The 22,616-nt window shown below is 43.7% G+C and overlaps 1 protein-coding gene across 1 annotated transcript in view; it reads left to right on the forward strand.

Annotated features, from left to right (window-relative positions):
- RASA3 (RAS p21 protein activator 3) overlaps positions 1 to 22,616 on the forward strand; it is a 127,464-nt gene that overhangs the window by 61,742 nt on the left and 43,106 nt on the right. The window contains exons 4-5 of the mRNA XM_081003009.1: positions 5,407 to 5,501; positions 18,610 to 18,686. Coding sequence (XP_080859135.1) covers positions 5,407 to 5,501; positions 18,610 to 18,686 — 172 coding nt within the window. The remainder of the gene's footprint in view (positions 1 to 5,406; positions 5,502 to 18,609; positions 18,687 to 22,616) is intronic.

Below are 22,616 nucleotides of genomic sequence, written 5' to 3' on the forward strand. Positions count from 1 at the left end.
ATGCTGGAGAAGAGTGGATAGTAATGAGCTAGAACCACCAATAGGTAAAGGTAAAGGGACCCCTAACCATTTGGTCCAGTCGCAAACGACTCTGGGGTTGCGGCGCTCATCTCGCTTTATTGGCTGAGGGAACCAGCATACAGCTTCCGGGTCATGTGGCCAGCATGACTAAGCCGCTTCTGGCGAACCAGAGCAGCGCACGGAAACACCGTTTACCTTCCCTCCGGAGCGGTACCTATTTATCTACTTGTATTTTGACATGATTTCGAACTGCTAGGTGGGCAGGAGCTGGGACTGAGCCACGGGAGCTCACCCCGTTGCGGGGATTCGAACTGCCGACCTTCTGATCGGCAAGTCCTAGGCTCTGTGGTTTAACCCACAGTGCCACCCGCGTCCCAGAACCACCAATAGTCTTATTCTAATATAGAGCTTCATGTGTTCGCTAACAAGATGTCACTGATGATTGGCTTCTCCAGACTCTCAGCTCCCGTGAGAATTGTAGTGTGATAAATTGGATAAAGCACTCTGCGATCCCAAACTTCTGCTTAAATTCTAAATATTAAAAACTGTTCTTGTTCACAAAACTAAGATGTGTATGTGTTTTCTCTGCCTATGTTCAGATGGTCCAAATCTTGGGTTTCATAAATAGAGATAACATGCAAGCTTCAGGCACCTTCAGCTGTTTCCTTCCTTCCTTTCCATGAGCCAGGAAACCATAGCTCCCCATTACATCTGAACTGCAAAACTATGGTTAATGGCTTGCAAGTAAGCCCAGAGAATGAAGCTGTGGTTTAAAGTTGACTTCCATATTCCGGCTTTGTTTGGAAGCCATTAACCATAGTTTCCCCCTTCATGTGTAATGGGGATCTATGATTAACTGTGGTGTCCTGAGTTGGTTCGCTGCTCATGTGAATGGCTGAGCAGCGTGGCTTCATGTTGTTTCATATTAAACTGGTGCATATCTTGAGTTAAGTCAAGATTGGAACTTCTGAACTTGGCCATTGTGTTAGAACAGAAAGAAAGAAAGATCTATATCAGTCCTATGCATCAGGAAGTTTACATGTGAATGTATTTTGAATGTCCCCTTATTAATCTGGTAAACTGCTCAAGAGAAAATCAGTATAAAACTTAGATGTGTCAGGAAGGGACTTCAGAAGAACCTCAGGCCAAACCTAGAGATTAGACAAATAACAGAATTCTCAGCAGGGCTGCAATAAACAGTTTGGCATCCGTGACCTTCAGTTGAAAACAGGAAACATGCTACATCATCTGATTGTTTAGCACTTCTCTGAAGGAATAAAGGAATCCTTATACTGGGTGTCCTTCATGTGACAGATATGCAATTAGAATTTAAAGCTTTTATTCATGTTGGAAACTCCTAAGTCCAAACTTAAGACTTTTCTCTTCACCATAACTTTTAGACTGGGTTATGATAGAGCCTGGGTTCAACAGGATACTGCTTGTAGCAACTGCATTCTAAAGTGCTGGAAGACAGGATTGCCGGAAATCCACGGGCTGGTTTGGATGGGTCAACCCTAGAGCCCAATCATTGTAACTTGCAGGTCAGACTCTGTGATAGCGCATTATGTCCTATCAGCATCTCAAAGGAGCTGATGCAGTGGCTGATCTATGAGAAAAGAGCCATGTGATTCCCTTGTGAAATTCTACGAAATCCTGACAGCTTTGTGCATCCAAAAAGATACCTAGCAGAACGGCTCAGGACTGCAATACCTCAAGGACCGCCTCTTTCGATATGAACCTACCCAGACCCTGATATCATCTTCTGAGGTCCTCCTTTGTGTGCCTCCTCCTCAAGAGAACGGGCCTTCTCTGCAGTGGCTCCCCGTCTGTGGAATGCTCTCCCCAGGGAAGTTTGCCTGGTGCCTTCATTATACACCTTTAGGCATCAGGCAAAAACGTTTCTTTTTAACCAGGCCTTTGGTTGATCTGATTTACATCCTTTGCCCTTTTAAAATGTGTGGGGGTTTTTTTGGGGGGGGAGCTATTGACTTGTTCTTTCTATTTTTATTATGTATTTTGTGGTTTTATATCTTGATTTTATTCTGTGAACTGCCCTGAGACCCCCAGGTATAGGGTGGTATAATAATAATAATAATAATAATAATAATAATAATAATATAATTTCACTGCCATATAACTATATTATGCAGTCTCCCCTCCATCCTTTTTAATATGGACCTCTCGGATTGGATAGAACATTGCCCCATCTGCTAAAAAGAAAAAGCCATGTTCTTTTTGGCAAAAACAAATTTAAACCTAAAATGTGGGGGGGACGGACCTGGCACAGCAAAAATTAAATAAACCCTGTCTAAACGCGATCTTTGGTTTCAAGACCCTCTGAAATCTGTGATTTAAAAACAAAACGGAACACCCAAGGAAAGTAGAAGCCAGGAAGAAAGAAGGGTATTCTTTCAAGTGACATCCGTTCCACTTGGTTTTATGGTGAAAAGGTTATCTCAGATCAGCTATTGCAGGCAGGTTTCTTATCACATGAATGCAGTACTTGCCAATATAGATAGCATGGCCTGTCACTTGATAAGATTTGTCTGTTGACTTGGGTCCTGTGCTTTCGTAGGAAACCTATAGGAACTGAAAAGCTCATTGCTGCGTTTATAGATGCCTTGGTTCCACGTAAGAAAAATCCTAAGCTTGAGTGAGGCAGAACCTTCAATTGGACTAATTAATTTTCAAAATCGTGGAAGCGCCTGCTTTCGTTTTATATATGGAATTCTTCAGACATACTGTAGTTAAGTTTTTGTTTTATCATGCTAAGCTGGTTCTGTTTTCTATTTTTTCTTTTACCATTTCCCTTCCGGACAGTAGTAAAATGTAGATTCGTTTACGGAAGCGAATGATAAAGGAAAATAAATTTAAGCACAGCATATCTGAATGCATAACTTTGCAGAGTGCTAAACCTGAAATTAACACCAGACAATCATGACCTGGGAATAGGTGGTGTCAATAGCAAGTTTATGCCTTTCCCCGCCAAAAATAAAATTATCTTCAACTTAGTTCCCTAGCCTGAAGTTTGGGCCAGGAAGCCATGTCAATTAACTTTTTAAAAAAACTTTAAACTTTGCTTATATTATATATTAGAATCTTGAACAAATTTGTAATGAATTGTAACAGCATGGTTGATTAATTCTGTCAGTCATGCGAGTACCATTAGTTGGAAGTCAAGTCAGCAACAAAAAATGCTTCAGATTTAAATACTTTATTGCCACTTGTACTTCTTGTATACAGTGAGATTACACATTACACTCTTACAAATAAGAGTGTCTAAATAAGTTTTAAAAGCAGGGAGAAACTTGCCAAATAAAGGAGTGTTTACTGTGTAGAGAGACCTGTAAGAAACAATCTGTGTTTAAGTTACCGTATTTTCCTGCGTATAAGGCGATATTTCCCCCCAAAGTTTAAAATTGGGGGTCGTCTTATACACGGAATGTTGCAATTAAATATATAAATAAATACATGCCGCCATCCATATTCTTTCCCCCCAGCCTCTCCTCACTACAGTGGTACCTCTGGTTAAGTACTTAATTCATTCCGGAGGTCCGTACTTAACCTGAAACTGTTCTTAACCTGAAGCACCACTTTAGCTAATGGGGCCTCCCGCTGCTGCTGCTGCGCCGCCAGAGCACAATTTCTGTTCTCATCCTGAAGCAAAGTTCTTAACCTGAAGCACTATTTCTGGGTTAGCAGAGTCTGTAACCTGAAGCGTCTGTAACCTGAAGCGTATGTAACCTGAGGTACCACTGTACTGGCCTCATGACAAACCCTGGTCTGGTAGTCCTCCCCCCAACTGCCCCCACTCCGGACACTGTCCCTTCCACCCGGTTCCCTCAGCTGCCCCCTGGCTACCCAGACCCCCCATTCACTCACTCAGGCAGCTCTGGCAGTCGCAGCTCCTCACAGTGGCGGAGGAATCCGCTCCGGCGCCTGGAGCGGGACGATCCGCCCATAGGGGCAGGGTACACCATGGGGCCTCCAGTGTCTGCCTGCCTCCTCCCACTCAGCCTCCCTACAGCTGGGGGGAGGCAGCGGGCAGACCGTGTGGGCCCAAGGGGCAGAGTGCAGTTCGTTCCCTTGGATGTTTGAGAGTGGAGTAGAAAAAAGCAGTTTGACTTCTGTAGCATACAAATTCCCTCTTAAAGGGTTCTTTAGCTATGATTCTTGCATTGCGGTGCCAACCAGTTCCCGGCCGTCGGGGACACGCTCTTGCTGCCCGGCTCCGTACCAGTGCCAGCGCTGCTCCAGATCTTATCTTAATGCTGTCTTAAAAAAAAAAAAAAAGGTGCCCCTTACCATTAGGTCCAGTCACGGACAACTCTGGGGTTGTGCTCTCATCTCGCTCTATAGGCCGAGGGCGCCGGCGTACAGCTTCCGGGTCATGTGGCCAGCATGATTAAGCCGCTTTTGGCAAACCAGAGCAGTGCACAGAAACGCCGTTTACCTTCGCACCGGAGTGGTACCTATTTATCTACTTGCACTTTGACGCGCTTTCGAACTGCTAGCTTGGCAGGAGCAGGGACCGAGCAACGGGAGCTCACCCCGTCGCAGGGATTTGAACCGCCAGCCTTCCGGTCGGCAAGCCCTAGGCTTTGTGGTTTAGACCACAGCGCCACCTGTGTCCCGATGCTGACTAGCCCCCTAAAATAATAAAAAAAAATACCTACTGTAATTACGATACTAAACATATTGGTAAAGCTGTTCTGTTTGATGTTTAAATATATGATACTAAATATACCGGTGTTTTGAATATTTAATAAAATAAAAAAAGTTGTTCTGTTTGGTGTTTAAAATATTCATTTCTTGATTTTGGGCTAAAAAAATAGGGGTCGTCTCTTACATGGGGGTATCTTATACACGGAAAAATACGGTATGTCCTGTCCGTAGAAGACTGGTCCAGGTGTTTTTCTGAACTGAACATTTCCCCTGAAATGTATATAGAGATGCCTATATGTACTCAGCGGGACGCGGGTGGCGCTGTGGGTAAAACCTCAGTGCCTAGGACTTGCCGATCGCATGGTCGGTGGTTCGAATCCCCGCAGTGGGGTGAGCTCCCGTCTTTCGGTCCCAGCTCCTGCCCACCTAGCAGTTCGAAAGCACCCCCAAGTGCAAGTAGATAAATAGGTACCGCTTTATAGCGGGAAGGTAAAAGGCGTTTCCGTGTGCTGCGCTGGTGCTGGCTCGCACCAGAGCAGCTTCGTCACGCTGGGCACGTGACCCGGAAGTGTCTCCGGACAGCGCTGGCCCCCGGCCTCTTAAGTGAGATGGGCGCACAACCCTAGAGTTGGACACGACTGGCCCGTACGGGCAGGGGTACCTTTACCTTTACCTTTATATGTACTCAGCATGATATTTTATAATTTCATGTGTTTTTAGGAAAAGTAGCAATATTGAAAGAAGATTTGCAAAAGTACCATAACAGAGACACCTGGTTTCAGCTGCAACACGTTGATGCTGATTCAGAGGTACAGGTAAGATTGATTCTTTCATTGCTATATCACAAGCTGCCCAGTGACTGTGAGCTTAACAATTCAAATGGAATAGCTGTTGGATCCCTTTATTTTTTTAGTTGAGAACAGCAGGTAGGGGTTATTTGTAGGGTGTCTCAAGTACTCTCTGCATAATAGCAGTTCTGTGCAGACTAGCTCCAATAAGTTAATTTTATAAAATGTTGTAAGAAGCATATGTTAATCTGGTAGTGGTATCTGCACAAACAACCATATTTCCTTCTGCGTGGAAAGAGGAAATCGTACAGTGCCTCTGATAACATTGTGTGCTTGCTTTTGTTAAATAGCTGCTGCAGCCTGCAACTAATCTTCATTATTATGTAGAATAATTTCCTTATTTAAAGCATTTCTTACCTGCTTTTCATTGCACGGCAATTTCAGAGCAGGTTGCAAGGAAAACAGTTTCAGATTCACAAGACAGTTACTATAAACAAGGCAGGTACGTAAAAATACCAATACTGGTATTCCACCAGAAGACTGGGCATAACCAGGGTCTTCATCTAAAAAGAACAGTTAGAAGCCATATCACAAAGGGGAAGGGATTCTAAAACTGGGGCACCACAATTAAGAAGGCTCTCCCTTGCATGTAACAGACCTCAGCTACTGCTATAAGAGTCTACTGCCAAGAGAGCTCCCCCAGTAGATCTGACTCACCAGGCAGGTCTATACAGGAGAAGCCTCTTAACACACAAGTCTTCAACTGATGAGTTGGGACCCACAGCTGGATCATGGCTTGATCCAAGGTGGGTCACAATAGGAACACGACCACCTTGCAAATATATGGTAAAAGACTAAGAAATAGGTCCCCAAATGGTTAAAAGTGGGACCTGGGTCTGAAAAGATTGAAGATACTTGTGGGGAACCTTTAGCCCTCCAGATGTTACTAGTCTCATCAACCCCAGCAAGTATGGCCTATCATCAGGGGTGATGGAAGTTATAGCTCAGCCCTTTGGAGGGCCAAAGAGTCCCCACTCCTGCTCTAGGAGCACGTCCAGACTACCAGACCTGTGGCTTCAGAGGGAGCTCAACCCCATTCAGGACAGACAGCAGCCTCCTCAAGTCCCAGATCTGGGAACTACCTACCCACAGGGCCTTTGTCTTATCAGGATTCACTCTCACCAAACCAAGCATTGGTTCAAGACCTGCACAGCCTCGTCTGACTCTGTACAGAGAAATAGAGCCGGATGTAACTGGCACACTGATGACCTCTCACTCCAAAGCCTTTAATGACTTGTCCGTCAGTTCCATATTATAGATGCTAAACATTGTTGGGGACAGAATTAAACCACAGTGGCACTCTACAGCCGAAAAGTCAAGAGACTGAGCAGGCATCGCCCAATGCCGTCTTCTGGAAGTGTCGTTTTAGGTTGGAGTACAACCAGAGCAACATAGTGGTCCCTGCTCAAAATTGCAAGAACCTCTCTAGAAGCTGAAATTTTGAGGGGAAGTTCTAGGGAACTCTTTAAAGTGCCATGTTTATTGGTGGTATTATGCAAATGAGTAACTACTAATCAGCTATGTAGGTTACTTGTTCAAAAAGGCTGTGAAAAGTGTATGAGGGAGCCTCTTGGGCTTGCCAATCAAAAGGTTGGTGGTTCGAATCCCCGCAACGGAGTGAGCTCCTGTTGCTCTGTCCCAGCTTCTGCCAGCCTAGCAGTTCAAAAGCACGCCAGTACAAGGAGATAAATAGGTGCCACTGTGGCGGGAAGGTAAACGGCATTTCCGTGTGCTCTGGTTTCCATCATGGTGTTCCATTGCACCAGAAGCAATTTAGTCCTGCTGGCCACATGACCCAGAAAGCTGTCTGTGGACAAACGCCTGCTCCCTCGGCCTGAAAGTGAGATGAGCGCCGTACCCCATAGTCGCCTTTGACTGGACTTAACCGTCCAGGGATTCTTTACCTTTACCTTTTTTTAGTGCACATGAAATGATACTGGATATTGGCCTCAGATAATTTTAAGAGCAGTAGTTACACACACATGCTCATGCACGGGCACACACACAGACCCAGACAGTGCTAATGTTTGCTTCCTGTGGGAAATGCAGATTTCTCTTTATCATGTGGAGTGAGCCAATATTTATACAGCCCATGTCACTGTTGATATTTGCTGTACCATCTCAACATATTGAAGCTGTGGGAATTGTTTGTCCACTGTTACTTTCCAGGAGACCGCTGGCTATTTATAACTCAAGCTCTTGTGTCTTGTCGCAAATGTTTTGTGTTTAAAATTCTAGTTAGGCTCCAAATCCTAATTATAAACGCAGTACTATTTCTGTGCTGTTTATCACTTCCTCTATTTTTTGCTTTGTAAAAGCCCAACTTCTTGAAGCTACATTTGGAGCTCAGTGATAAGCGTTTACTTCGAGTGGAATAGTTTGTACAGTGTTCTTGTTCATTATGTGTAAAATGTGCTGGCCTATTTTCCTAACAGAAAAGTACAACTTTCTAGTACTGTTGAGTGGGATGCTTAAAGCAGGAGAAGATATACACTAAAATAAAATGCTAAATTTATATTTACCTAAGAGTTTTTCTTTGTAAAGTAAATCTCATTCATGCAGTTGTGACGATTTGGTATCTATACCAAAGCAACAGTGCTGTGCGACGTTGTTGTTTAGTCATGTCCGACTCTTCGTGACCCCATGGACCAGAGCACGCCAGGCACTCCTGTCTTCCACTGCCTCCTGCAGTTTGGTCAATCTCATGCTGGTAGCTTCCAGAACCCTGTCCAACCATCTCGTCCTCTGTCGTCCCCTTCTCCTTGTGCCCTCCATCTTTCCCAACATCAGGGTCTTTTCCAGGGAGTCTTCTCTTCTCATGAGGTGGCCAAAGTATTGGAGCCTCAGCTTCAGGATCTGTCCTTCCAGTGAGCACTCAGGGCTGATTTCCTTAAGAATGGAGAGGTTTGATCTTCTTGCAGTCCATGGGACTCTCAAGAGTCTCCTCCAGCACCAAGTGCGACATTACTAGGACCTTAGACTCTGGGTTGACTGGATGCTTTAAGGGCTGAGCTGCAGGCAGCTGAAACAAAGTTGAGCCAAGTACTGTCAAGAAGACTTGGGGGGTTTCTAACAAGTTCCAAGCACAGTTTGTCAGAAGATCAAAGCATAGGGAGGACCATATTCAGTGTTGTCCCAGTGGTTCCTTCTTCATTGCAAAGGCTCTAAGAAGGAGGGGAAAGCAGGTGAAGGACAAGAGGGTGCTTAAACCTTCCCCTGAAATGCCTCACAAGTTGCTTTTTCCCTCATGAGGTTCTGGGCCCATGTTTGGCAGACAAACTTATTGTGTGGTAGGAAAAAGCTGGATAAGATTTCCAGGGTGTCTGGGTAAGAGTTAGATAACCCTTTCTCCTATCTCTTTTCTGCTGTAAATTATCCTCTTCTTTGTCACGTGTGACTGAAGTGGAACGGAGAGTTTGTCCCTTGGAATTGCTTCTTAGAATACATTGCCTGGTATAACCTGCACCTAGAAGCAGGATGCAGGGGAGGGTGGCAGGCAGAAACCAGCAGGCTTGGGTCAGATGTCACAGGAAGGTAAAAGGAACCAAACACTCGACAAAAGACATATACCTGACCTGGAAGCATTTACAACCACTTCAGAAAGGACCAATGGGCTGCTTGAAAGTGGAACCATGCACAAACCTTGAGCAAGAGGATTTGCCTCCTCTTAACACACACTCACACGCCATCCATTTTCTCACCACCAGACACCGTGGTGTCACTAATGCCTGCTAAGTATATGATTCTGAAATTAATGCAAGGCCTGCTTGACATTCACTGAAATGAGAAAATGGTGCAGACAGAGATTAGCCATCGCTTGGGCTAATTCTTGCCACAGTAATTTTTAGCCCCATCAGGATGCCTTCAGAGCTAGTATGTAACATACATCTAAAAATGATAGAAGTGGAATTTAGCATGCAGTGTTTTTACTCAGGATTTCAGAACCCTAGGTTTCATATTAAAACATGTTTCAACACTCATGGCAGAAAACAAAAGTTTAAATTGGAACATGCTTTCTTGAAGTGACGGAACAAGGTAATTATGAGTTTCCCTGTAATTTCACATTAAACATTTTTTTAAAATTATCCCAGTTCCAACACTACCATTTATGAACTGCTGCACCCGTGCCCTTTGCTCCTCTCCCTTGCTGTGGGATGTCCCTGGCAAATAAAACCAGAATCTGAAAAATCCCCAGATAGGCATTAGTTCCACATGAAGTCATGGTTCTAAATAGAATAATAGTTGGATGCATGACATGGTAAAAGTCCAGATTGATTAATTGGCAATGAGAAATAACAGATTCTGAACAATTTTTTTTCCTTTGAGGCCTGAATTTTGTTATATACTTTATTGATTTTGGGAGCATTGCTCTCTCCAGTCTGATGTGAGGCAAATAATTGCACCCTCCCTCTTTGGAGGTATCATGAAATCTACTGTTGTGAATGGATTCAAACCACCAAACAGCATATTTAGTTGAACAGGAGGAAAGACCTAGAGTGGAAAAAAGCCTTACCACGATTGAAAGCAGTAGATGAAACTGCAAGTTTAAAACAGTTCAAAAGCTGACCCTCTCAATTTTTGCATTAGATCATCCCTGCCAGGGACAGAGCGGAATGTGGAGGCTCCCCATAAGAGTTGGTAGAGATCTCCCCTGCTGAGCCACCATTGCTGGACATGCAGAGTCAGGCCTTTGATTTCATGGCATGATCTTCCACACCTCTCCTAAAGGCCTCTGCAAGCTCTTTCTTGTCTACAGGCCTTGGCACAGGGACTGATCCCAAGAAAAGCAGGAATAGAGCCATTCGCTGGGACAGAACAATCTTGTGGCTGGCTGGCTGGGACACGTATTCAAATCATTGGTTTGGCCATAGTTCTGCTTGCCCAGGAGGGCCTGGCAGGGAATGTGAAGGCTCTGAAGCAGCTCCAAAGAAGTTAACGACAACATTCAGCAAGCCTTTTGCCTTATTTTCTTTAATGTTGTATATGCAACTCCCCTAGGAAACTACCCTATCAAAACAAGGTTCTGTAGCTTGCATGCTTTGGTGTTAAAATGTCCACATCTATGTTACTTTGATTATAGTCTATATCTCTGATTTGTATCTCATGTAGTCTCACTTGCATGCTAAGAAATAACTGAAAACGGTGAGGGTTGTTTTGACGGAGAAATTATTTGGATCCTTTGCAGAATGGTGTGTTTAGGACCACTGTAAACCATTTTTAAAAAAATACATAGTGTCGGTATTGTTCAGTAGTTGCCGTAATAAGGCTTGTTCAGCTTATTTACATGTATCTAGCATAGAGCTTATTTGAACCAAGTTAATCATTTGCAAGATCAGAAAGGCCTTGTTGACTATAATGTAACCACAGATGATGTGAAAGTGAAAAAAGCTATTTCCGGGCCCCCCGGCCGTTACCCAACCAGGAAACAAAAGGGTGTAACCACTTTATCTAACAAACAATAGTTTTCATGTCTCTTGCTTTGTTAGTAGTAGGGTGTTAAGTGTGCATGTAACGTGGGCAAGAAAGTCTCTGAGATGTTGAAAACTAATGAAGTTTTTGAGTCTGGCATTTCAGTTTGGGATGCAGCTTTTCATGCTATAAGCTAATGCATTCCTGTTTACTCAGTTTACTCAGTGCTGATCCTCTTCAACCCAAACAACTATGGGGCAATTCATATTAGCAGTAATGTCGGGAGGCTGTTTTCTAGCTTCAGTCAGGAATTGAACCCGCAGCAACAAGTCTTGAAGGGATGACCTGGCAGGTGATTTTCCTAGCTTATGTGTCCTCCCACTAGGGTCTGGCAAAGGAGGGAACTGCAGGGTGACTGCAACACCAGCTAAGCAAACCTCCATGCTCCAGTTGACCAGAGCAGTCAGCTGATAACTCCCTGACCTCTACCTTCCTGCTGGTCTGTGGAACAAAGAACTTAGTCTTGCTGCTTTCAGATTTCCTTCTGCCCCCTGCCTTTCCTCCTCTCACCCAGCAGCCAGGTCCTGACAGCTTCGTCTTTCCATACTGTACAATGGGGCTGTAACTTGCATAAAGCAGAGGACTATTGGTGTTGCCTGTTGGCTACCTCCTGCTCCCATTGTGGTTTTAGTAGTTTTTCTCCTTACCCTGACTCCCATGCTTGAGCCGAGAGACAGGCAGATATTAATGGTGGAATGAATAATGTGGAAGGTGCTGCCAGAGTTGTCTCTATGCCCCATCTGCACTTTATATATAAAGCAGTATCCTACCACTTTAAACAGCCATGGTTTCCCCCCAAGGAATTCTGGGACGGTAGTTCATTAAGGGTCTTGAGAGTTCTTAGGACACCCCTGTTACCCTCCCAAGCTACAATTCCCAGAGTTTAGGAAGAAGGGGGTAGACTCTTAAACTGCTCTGGTAATTATAGCTTTGTGAGGGGAAGAGGGGTCTCCTAAAAGCTCTCAGCACCCTTAACAAACTACAGTTCCCAAGAGTCTTGCGGGGAGCCATGACAATTTAAAGTGGTATAATGCCGCTTTAAATATATAGTGAAGATGGAACCTACTACTGTTCTGACTGAGGTGAATGGGATTAAAAAGCTCACATGAGGGGAAGTAGCATAGATTCCTAACTGGAAGGGCATGTAAATGGGGGGGGCATGCTGAGATGCAGATGAAAAGATATTGGGAGAAGGGGGGCCCTTGACCTATCTCTACTCTCCAGTGAGCAATCTGATGGCTCATTGTGTGTTTTCTCTAAGGAAGCATCTTGGCAGTCTTGCCATTTTTTTTACTCAGGGTCAAAAGAGAGCTTCTTCTTCTTCTTCTTCTTCCTCCTCCTCTTCTTCTTCCTTCATAGTGCACCTCACATAGCATTGTATAGTTGGAAGAGAACTCTAAGGATCATCTACTCCAACCCTATGGAATGCAGAAATCTCAACCCACCAAGTATTTGAATCTTCTACTGAGACATTAATCGTTCCCTCCCTTGTAAGAGTGGAGTCCAAGGCCTTAGCTGGTGTCAACAGTTCACTGCTTGAACCGTATGTGTAGTTTCTTTGAACCAACAGTTTGCAAACGAACTTCAACAGTTGTCGTAGACCACAACTGAGATGATTGCCCCATGCCACTGCAGTATCTTTGTATGTCAATGCAGCGCCATGGCCCAAAGGAAACTCTCCTTTAACCACACAGCAATCGTCAGCTAAAGGCTAAACTGGAAGGGGGGGGGGGAGTCTTATAATTTCTGTGGCTCAGCACAGCAACTGTCGGATGAGAAAGATGCTGTTTGCAAGTCTAGTAACCGGATACATAGCCCTCCAACATTTCAGATGAAAATAACCACCCTATTTTCATACTTTCTGAGCCCCACCCTCTCCACAATTACACATCACTTGAAGGCTATTTACCACCTAGTTCTGCTCTGTGTTCATTTATTCAGCAACACTCATGTGGCTTTGCAATGAGCACCTAGGATCAGAAATGGCATGTGAATATTCTTGGTTTCTTCCAGGTTAAAAGACTTGCTGTAGGTTCCAGGATCACCAAAATCCTTGAGCCAGCACTGAACTGGATTGACAAGGCTTCTCCACTGCTCTTGAGCTGTTGCAATGCCAAGGCAAATGTGGGGGAAAGGAGAATTATACTGGAACTCAACAAAGTCTCCTATTATATTATTGTGGAAAAGCTAGTAAAATGTGGGCTATATGATGTTATTGCTAGGTAGATTTGTTGCTGTTTGACTGACCAAACCTAAAGAGTACTCCCCAATGCTTACTCGTCAACCTGGGAAAGTGACTAGTGTTCAACATCTTTATAAAAGACTTGGATGAAGGAATTGAGAGGATGCTCATCAAATTGCAGGCAACACCAAACTGGGAGGGGTAGCTTTAATACCTCAGAGGATAGATTGAATCATGATTCATGAACAGACTGGAGAACTGGCCCAAACGTAACAAAATGAATTTCAATAAGGACAAATGTAAAGTTCCGCGGGTGGCGCTGTGGGTTAAACCACAGAGCCTAGGGCTTGCCGATCAGAAGGTCGGCGGTTCGAATCTCCGTGACGGGGTGAGCTCCCGTTGTTCGGTCCCAGCTCCTGCCAACCTAGCAGTTCGAAAGCACGTCAAAGTGCAAGTAGATAAATAGGTACCACTTCAGCGGGAAGCTAAATGGCGTTTCCGTGTGCTGCTCTGGTTCATTGGCCAATAAAGCGAGATGAGCGCCGCAACCCCAGAGTCGGTCACGACTGGACCTAATGGTCAGGGGTCCTTTTACCTTTACCTTAAAGTTCCGCACTTAGGCAGGAATAATCAGGTGTACATATGGGAGACACCTGGCTTGCCAGTACATATGAAAAAAGATCTAGGGGGTCTTAGTAGACCACATGAGTCAGCATTGTGATGCAGCAGGGGGGAAACGCTAATGCAGTTCTAGGCTGCGTCAGCAGAAGTATAGTGCCCAGTTAACGGGAAGTGATAGTGCCAGTCTATTCTGCTTTGGCCAGTGTCCACCTGGAATACTGTGTCCAGGTTTGGGCACCACAGTGTAAGGCGGATATCAACAAGCTGGAATGTGTGCAGAGGAGGGCAACCAAGATGATCAAGTGTCTGGAGACCAAGCCTTATGAGGAACGGTTGAGGCAGCTGGGTATGTTTAGCCTGGAGAAGAGAAGACTGCGGTGATACGAGAGCTATCCTCAAATATCGAAAGGGCTGCTAGATGGAAGCTGGAGCAAGCTTGCTTTCTGCTGCTCCGGAGGGCAGGACCCGAACCAGTGGATTCAAGTTACGAAAAAGGAGGCGAGAGAAACGAAATTCATTGCGTTATGCAATGCAACCTATATCTTTCACGTGTCTTCAGGAACAAGAAAACCATGCAGCGCCTTATTTCATGGATTCGTGGTAGCAGTTGCATCATTGCAATAATGTCAGTAAAAATCAGTAGTACAGTATTACAGCTAATCCAAGCTCTTGAGGTTACTGTATCACAAGGCAGTAGTCATGAGGAAAAGTTTGCAGTACATGTGTCAAATTATCATTGTGCTTCCTTCCCTCTTCCATACTTTCTTTAAACAACGCACCCCCTATCATTTATTTGGAACAGGGAGTTGTCTAGGGTGTGCTTTGCCTGGCTACGACAGCCAGTTCCTGGTTTTGCCCGGGGAGACGAATCACATGTGTTTCCAGGCAACACCTATTGGTTTCTTCACTTATTGTAATGCCCTTAAAATAAATAAATGCCGAGCCTACCATAGCTTGAAGAGTCATTGATTTATCAGGGGTGGCAGGAGTGAGGATGTAAGTTTTTTTGTGATTTCTCCCTTTCTCTTCCATCACCTCATGTCACCTCCCACACTGTTCTGGAAGGTTTCCCAACTCTTCAGAACAGACTTTAATGAAGCGGGGGGTTGAAGGGGAAAATCAGCGAAAAATGGTTGTCTTCTATTTCTGTGGATCCAAACCATTGTATGCAATTGATCCAGTCAGAATAGAATAGAATAAATGAACCATCCCAGACCTTGTGGTCTTCATCAGAGGCCCTTCTCTGTGTGTCCCACCTGAGGGAGGTGTGGAGGCTAGTCACATGAGAATAGACTTTTTAATCGGTGGTTTTCCTTAGGCAGATGCACCTGGCACCATCTTTGTCTGTCTTCAGGCACATTTTGTTTACCCAGGCCTTTGGCTACCGTATTTTTTGCTCTATAAGACTCACTTTTTCCTTCCTAAAAAGTAAGGGGAAATGTGTGTGCGTCTTATGGAGCGAATGCAGGCTGCGCAGCTATCCCAGAAGCCAGAACAGCAAGAGGGATTGCTGCTTTCACTGTGCAGCGATCCCTCTTGCTGTTCTGGCTTCTGAGATTCAGAATATTTTTTTTCTTGTTTTCCTCCTCCAAAAACTAGGTGCGTCTTGTGGTCTGGTGCGTCTTATAGAGCAAAAACATTGCCTCCTCAAGTAGTGAGTGGTCTTTTAGTGGGGTGGGTAAGACTTGGTCTAATTAACATGTTTCTGAATGAGCATTTTATGTATTTTTTAATTGTACATGGCTTTAAATTTTTCTGGTCTTTCATATCCTTGATGTGCTGTATGTTGTCAAGTCATTTTGTATAAAGTGGTCGATTAATGTAATGAATAATTTTGACTTGATACATTTTACTCTGCTTTAAGTGTTGTAGATGTAATTTTGTTTAGTTCTTTCCCCTTTACTATCTTATAGCATATATACATTTATATGATTCTGGTGACTGTCATCTAGCTGATGACTGTTTATCTAGCTCTATATGTGCTTGAGATTGGGCCGATCAATCCAAAAATACATTTTTCAGTCATAAATGTAAACATTTTTGGATGACCTGGTTATGAAGTAAATTTGCAAAGCAATCTGCTGTTCTCTAGTACTCTGGAGGCAGTTTGAATCAGAGCACCCATGAGAAAATTATTTAATGGTCCCTTGTGTTTTCCCTAAGGGCATAATTGACATGGTTAGGAGCATGCTGTTTACACGGGAGTAGCATTTAGTGCACAACACATCCAAGCATATTATTGCAAGAAGGATGCTTTTAAAGTACTGTAAATCCACACCTGGGTTCTGGAACTGGAAGTAACTGAGTATTTCAAGAATAATTATATTATTGTGATGCCATAGCACTTCAGTTGCCTTCAAGAGTATTCTTATTGCATAAATACACTTGATTCTATTTAGAAAGCTGCAAGAAGAAATCACCACCCCAAGGCACAGTGCTTAGAGCAGTGTTTTTCAAACTTGGGCCCTCGGCTGTTGTTGGACTACAACTCCCATCATCCTTGACCACTGGTCCTGCTAGCTAGGAATGATGGGAGTTGTAGTCCAACAACAGCTAGGGACTCAAGTTTGAGAAACACTGGATGTGAGAGTATATGCTGACATTATGTGTAACAGTGCAAGTGAAAAGCAGTTGCTGTGAGCCTGAAAGACCATAGTTCAGATTCTTAGCCATATACTCCCTAGATCAGTGGTTCCCAATTGGTGGTTCACGAACTCCAGGGCGACTGCCTAACCCACCCAGGGGCTCTGTGGCACCAGTCACATAAAAATAAAATAAAAACTACCACAGTGATATCAACGTTTTCAAAAGTAGGGGGTCCATGGCTTGGCTTTTGAAAAACGGGGGTTCTGCAGTAGTTAATTAATTGGGAGCCACTGCTGTAGGTGACCTTGGGAGGGAAACACAATCACTAGCTCTTCCCCACCATATGGAGTTAATAATTAGTGATGCTTGAGGAATTCAATCCTTGTGAGTTCCAGGGTCAACTGTCTTGATCCATGTCTCCCAAACAAACATGTGGAATGGAACTTGGTTATCCACCAGCTTTCACTCATTCCAAATATTCCAACACAGTTCTTAACTCAAAATAGATATCAAAATAGGTTTAGAAATGTGCATTATAAGAAAATATAAGTTAGAAACAATAATAAGTTCAGAAATGTGCAATTTGAGAGAAAATACTCTTAAAATCCAAATTTCAATGTAGAATATTTTTTTTGGCTTTTTTTAAAAAAAGAATTGCACAGGTAGGTGCAGAAATAGTCTGAAACAGACTTATGAGTGAACACATGCAGAAGTAGAGTGATTTGTGCATCTGTAATGATAAGATTGCCTACCTAACAAGGCTGTGGAATAGATTTCTAAGATGTTGTATGTGAAAGACTTTGTGTGATGGAAACGCACTGCATAAATGCAAAGCTTTGTTTGAAACTCTCTGCTCAACATGAACATGCCAGCATCTCTGCTTGAACGAAATGCAGCGGTTCAAAACCATACATTATGGTAAGGATGTTTTTGGTTTGCTACCAAAAATAGCCATGTATCAAATTTCCTCTGCTCTTGATACAATGTCTCATTAGGGAACTAAGTCTCTCCATTACACATTTCGCCATCCTTCCTCCTTGTAATAGGCAATCGGAGGAGATGGGAAAGCATGATAATCATCTAATGCATTTCAGTAAATTTGGATGGCGAACTTGACACATGGCTGCCATTTTCAGTTACAATCATAAGTTTCCAATAACGTCTGTTTTGCGCTTCTGGCAACTCTATCATTAACTGATTTTTTTTTCGGGTGAACCCAAATCATTTCAGCCCGCATCTGTGTGTGCATGTAGTTGTTGACCTTGAGAACTTGACATATGGCAGCTTTTAAAATTTTATATTTCCTAGTTTGTGTTTGTAGGCGAAATAATTCCCACAGCAGGGGTCAGCAAACTTTTTCAGCAGGGGGCCTGTCCACTGTCCCTCAAACCTTATGGGGGGGCCAGACTCTATTTTGAGGGGGGGGAGAGAATGAACAAATTCCTATGCCCCACAAATGACCCAGAGATGCATTTTAAATAAAAGGACACATTCTACTCATGTAAAAACACACTGATTCCCGGACCGTCCGCGGGCCGGATTTAGAAGGTGATTGGGCCGGATCTGCCCCCGGCCTTAGTTTGCCTACCCATGTTCTAGAGTCTCCAGAAACAGTCTTCTCAAGTGCAATAATATTTTTATTATCTGCTACAATAGCAAGCTTGAACCTTTTCTAGAATAAATCTTCTCGTTCTCTGCTAATCTTAGAACACAGATCTCGACATATAAATGGTATCCTTTAAACAGCATCCTTTGATTTTTCTTCCTTCTAAAAAAGCCCAGTTGCTTTTCTCTCTGACTCATCGTTATATTGGTCTTTTGAAAATCCATTACTGTGACTGGTTCTATAGTTACAATCTACTGCGTAGCATTTCCATGTGCTCAGGCCTCATGTGCCAATTATTTGGACTGGGGCAAATGCATTGAAACAAGACTTTGCTTCATTCCAGACACGGATCTGCGTCAGATCAGCAAAGTTGTGAAATTACGACTAATACAGTAAATCAAATATAGCATGCTCCATATAGGAATACACAGAGTGCCTGTCTGCATAGCTGTCACAATATCCTCTGCTCACCAACACAAGGCATATATGCTGTGTATATCATGAGACTCATGAGGGAAACTTACTTGGTAACTGTTAACAATGCCTGGTTGTTTTAAGAATTACATTAATGATATGCAATTTCCATAATGCTTTGCTATTTTATATTCCAGGGCAAGGTCCACTTAGAACTGAGGCTGAGTGAAGTCATAACAGACACTGGGGTCATTTGCCATAAGCTTGCTACACGGTAAGACTGGTACTGATCTATATCTACAGTTTTGTAATATTAATTACAAAAACTGTGAACATATGCGAGTTTATTGCATGTAAAATGTAAATAGGAATATCGAATCTGAAGACTCTACTTCTGTGATCTCAATAGGGCTTTCATCTAGTCTTTCTGTGAACAGCAGGCCCATTGCAACACACAGAAAATGGGGGGGGGACCGCATTGTGGGCCGCGACCCAGGACCTCCCAGTGACCCGGCTGTGGGCGGAAGGATGCTGCCCATGTCATTAGGACTCCCAGCCACCACGTCACGCCCCCCGGCTGACCAATCGGGTTAGCGGGGGGGTGGCCACGTGGCGTTTAAACTGCAGCGTGGCTGGGGAGGGCAATCTCCATTCGTCTACTTTGTCGGATCTGCAAGCTGCTGCTTCAGTCACCTCTGAGAACTTGCTAATGCCCTTAGACTTCTGTGGCTTCAGCGCTTGCTTCAGCTTGCTTCAACAGTGAGCAACAGCGAGGCTACAGGGCTCGATCAGCCTGCATTGGAAGATTGGACGGCCAGGGATCTGGTATTGTTGTGGTGTGTGTGAGGTGTTCTTGCTGGGGTGGTTGTTCTGAAACTGGCAAGAAACCATCTACTTCATGACCATCACAGTTTGGGCTAGCCAAAAGGACATCTTTGAAAAACCTGTCTGCTGCTCATGATTACAGTACATGAACTTTCTTCATACATTATATTTTGCAGTGATATATTTTAAGTTTACAAACTTTTAAAAGTCAACTTAAATTACCTGCATCAATTCTAGATGCCATGCAAATTTTACAACCTGCAATAGATGGAAGATACCCTTGAACCTGTCATATTAACATGTACACACTTCACTATAAGCTGAGTAGTGATGCAACTTAGCACAAACAACACTATTGCAAAGGAATATTAACTGCCAGTGTTCCCATGACCTAATTTACTCTACCTTTAAAAACACTGAGGACATACAGAGCCTGTCTGCAGTGTTCAAAATGGGACAAATTGACCATAACTGCGATCACAGACATATATATTTTTTTAAATCACAGACAATTTAAACTCAAAAGTATTAATTGGGCTAATTCATTAACTGCATGTTTTAAAAAGTGGATTCATAATATTTCATTTTAAAATGAGTGTTGCCTTCTGCATGCAAAGACCATTGGTACTGCCATAGTTTAAAGACAAGCAATATGCTTTGTTGCTTCCCAAGAAAGTGGTTTGCCTATGAAAGTTTTGCCTTGCATTTTTGACAGCTATTGATGCTTGTAAGGATATTTTTACTTGGTCATCTATAGCAAATGTGAGTCATTCTCTTTAGTGACCAGGCAACGCAGTTTTTATAACTGGTAGAAAAGTGGCTGTTTTCCACCACTCCCCCTTTTTCTTGAAGGTCACCATGTGTGGAGAATAGCATAAGCATGTATCAGCCGATGAGCTGGCAAGATTTTTGTGAGGTAGTAAGTTTTTGGGACTTATTTGCAAGGTAGTAATTCAGATTGGTGAGCAGACTGATTGGCCAACTACAAGGAAAAATGCATGACATTGTTGCTAACCTTATACACTTGAATAATCATAAGCTCACACCTTTAAATTCAGATAATCTCATCTCTTATAGAAAAGAATGGAGCCACGAATGATCCACACACCCCTTTTCTCCCTTGCTGCTATGTTTAGTTCCCATTGTTTTAATGATGAGCATTTGAAATCTGACAAAAATGAGTTGATGGTTCTGTTCAGACCCATATTTATGCATCCTTGAAATCTTGGGTACCGTTCACTGGGGATTTTTTGTGTATGAGCCAGATCGGAAGGGGTGCGAGAGCACAGATGTTCTAATGTACTGCTGCTATTCATTACAGTGAGACTTCGAGTCAGTTTGTTTCTATACCTTTTTATGCTGAAAGTATATCTTAGGCAGGGTTATGAGGTATTCTGTGAATCTGAAGCAGGGAAAAATGTCTGAGATGAACACCACAGATACCTTGAATCCTGAACTAGGGAGCTCTTATCAGTGACTGTGTCAAGCAGCCAATTTTTCAGTTCCTCACTAGCTGTCAGGAACAAAGAGATGAGACTCCAGGGCAGCTTCCTTTTCCTGTGGAGGGCCTTTCCGTTCTTTTATTTGATCTTCAGCTGATTTGAGCATTCCTTTCCTGCAGTGAATGGCCTGTAAAGTGGCTCAATGGCCCTTTTGCTTCATATCGTGGGTGTAAAAGTCTAGGAGAGATAATGGGAGCCCAGGGAAGATAAGCTTTAAAAGGCAACTACAATAAGACAGGATATATAATGAGATCAGGACCCCTCAGCACAGCAGTGCAAAGCTGGGGTGGGAAACCTCCGGCTCTCCAGATGTGGACTCCCAGCAGCCCCAGTCAATTTGGGAAGAAAGGAAGCAAAGATAAGCAAACTTGAATGAGCTGGCTATCAGAATGAACTGCAGCGTAGACATGCTCAAATAGCTCCCACAAGTTTTGATTTTTCCTGCATTGCAGAGGGTTGGACTAGATGACCCTTGGGGTCCCTTCCAACTCTACAATTCTATGATTCTAGTGCATTTCCCAGACCTTCATTTACAGCTGTCTCTGATCTTTTGGTGTTCTAGCACACAGTTCCTGGGGGGAGAAGTTCCACGGCTCAGTGTTAGAGCAAATGTTTTGCATGCAGAAGATTGCAGGTTCAATCCAGCTTCTTTTGTTGTTGTTGTTTAGTCGTTTAGTCGTGTCCAACTCTTCGTGACCCCATGGACCAGAGCACGCCAGGCACTCCTGTCTTCCACTGCCTCCCGCAGTTTGGTCAAACTCATGCTGGTAGCTTCCAGAACACTGTCCAGTCATCTCGTCCTCTGTCGTCCCCTTCTCCTTGTGCACTCCATCTTTCCCAACATCAGGGTCTTTTCCAGGGAGTCTTCTCTTCTCAGGAGGTGGCCAAAGTATTGGAGCCTCAGCTTCAGGACCTGTCCTTCCAGTGAGCACTCAGGGCTGATTTCCTTCAGAATGGATAGGTTTGCTCTTCTTGCTGTCCATGGGACTCTCGAGTCTCCTCCAGCACCATAATTCAAAAGCATCAATTCTTCGGCGATCAGCCTTCTTTATGGTCCAGCTCTCACTTCCATACATCACTACTGGGAAAACCATAGCTTTAACTATATGGACCTTTGCTGGCAAGGTGATGTCTCTGTTTTTTAAGATGCTGTCTAGGTTTGTCATTGCTTTTAAGTAGTGCTAGTAAAGGTCCCTTTCTGAAACCGCTAGAGAGTGACTGGCAGTCATTGTAGACAATACTGAGCAAGGTGAGCCAGCGAGTCTAATTTGCTACACAGCAACTTCCAACGTTCCTAGTACACATCACTGAGCAACTGAATTGTTGCATACATGCTGTTAGCGCTTCCGGGACTCAGTGTGATATTGCGACAGGTGAGAGCAGTTTTCATAAGCCTTAGCAGTGAGTTAAAACAAAAGGCAGGATTTCAGCTTTCGCAGACAGTAATGTCATCTCCTGCCCTCTCCCTCTCTGTGTCTCCAAATCAGCACATGCATTTTGGCCTAAATAGCTAAGCTGTTATTGTTTGAGCCCTGAGGCAATGCTGGCTTCTAACAGATGCCACAGATTTCCCTGCACATCTCACTTCAACAGTGATTATGAGGTGAAAAAGCATTAGTGTCGATGGAAGGTTTGCCCTAAAACAGACGTGGTTGACCTGCCTTCTATTTCCAACGCTACCTAATAAAAGGCTCTTTCTAAATACTTTGTGAAGCATAAACCCGAGAGCTTGCCTGAAGATAATTCTCAAGTATAAAACACTTTACGTACTGGAAATTGGTGTAGAAATTGTTAAAATAAACATCATAAGGAGAACCTGGATGGCACTGGCCAGGGATGGGGAACCTGTTGCCTTACAGATGTTGTGAGGTTCCCAG

This window comes from Podarcis pityusensis (assembly GCF_964106645.2).
Source record: "Podarcis pityusensis genome assembly, chromosome: 4".
Classification (NCBI taxonomy): domain Eukaryota; kingdom Metazoa; phylum Chordata; class Lepidosauria; order Squamata; family Lacertidae; genus Podarcis; species Podarcis pityusensis.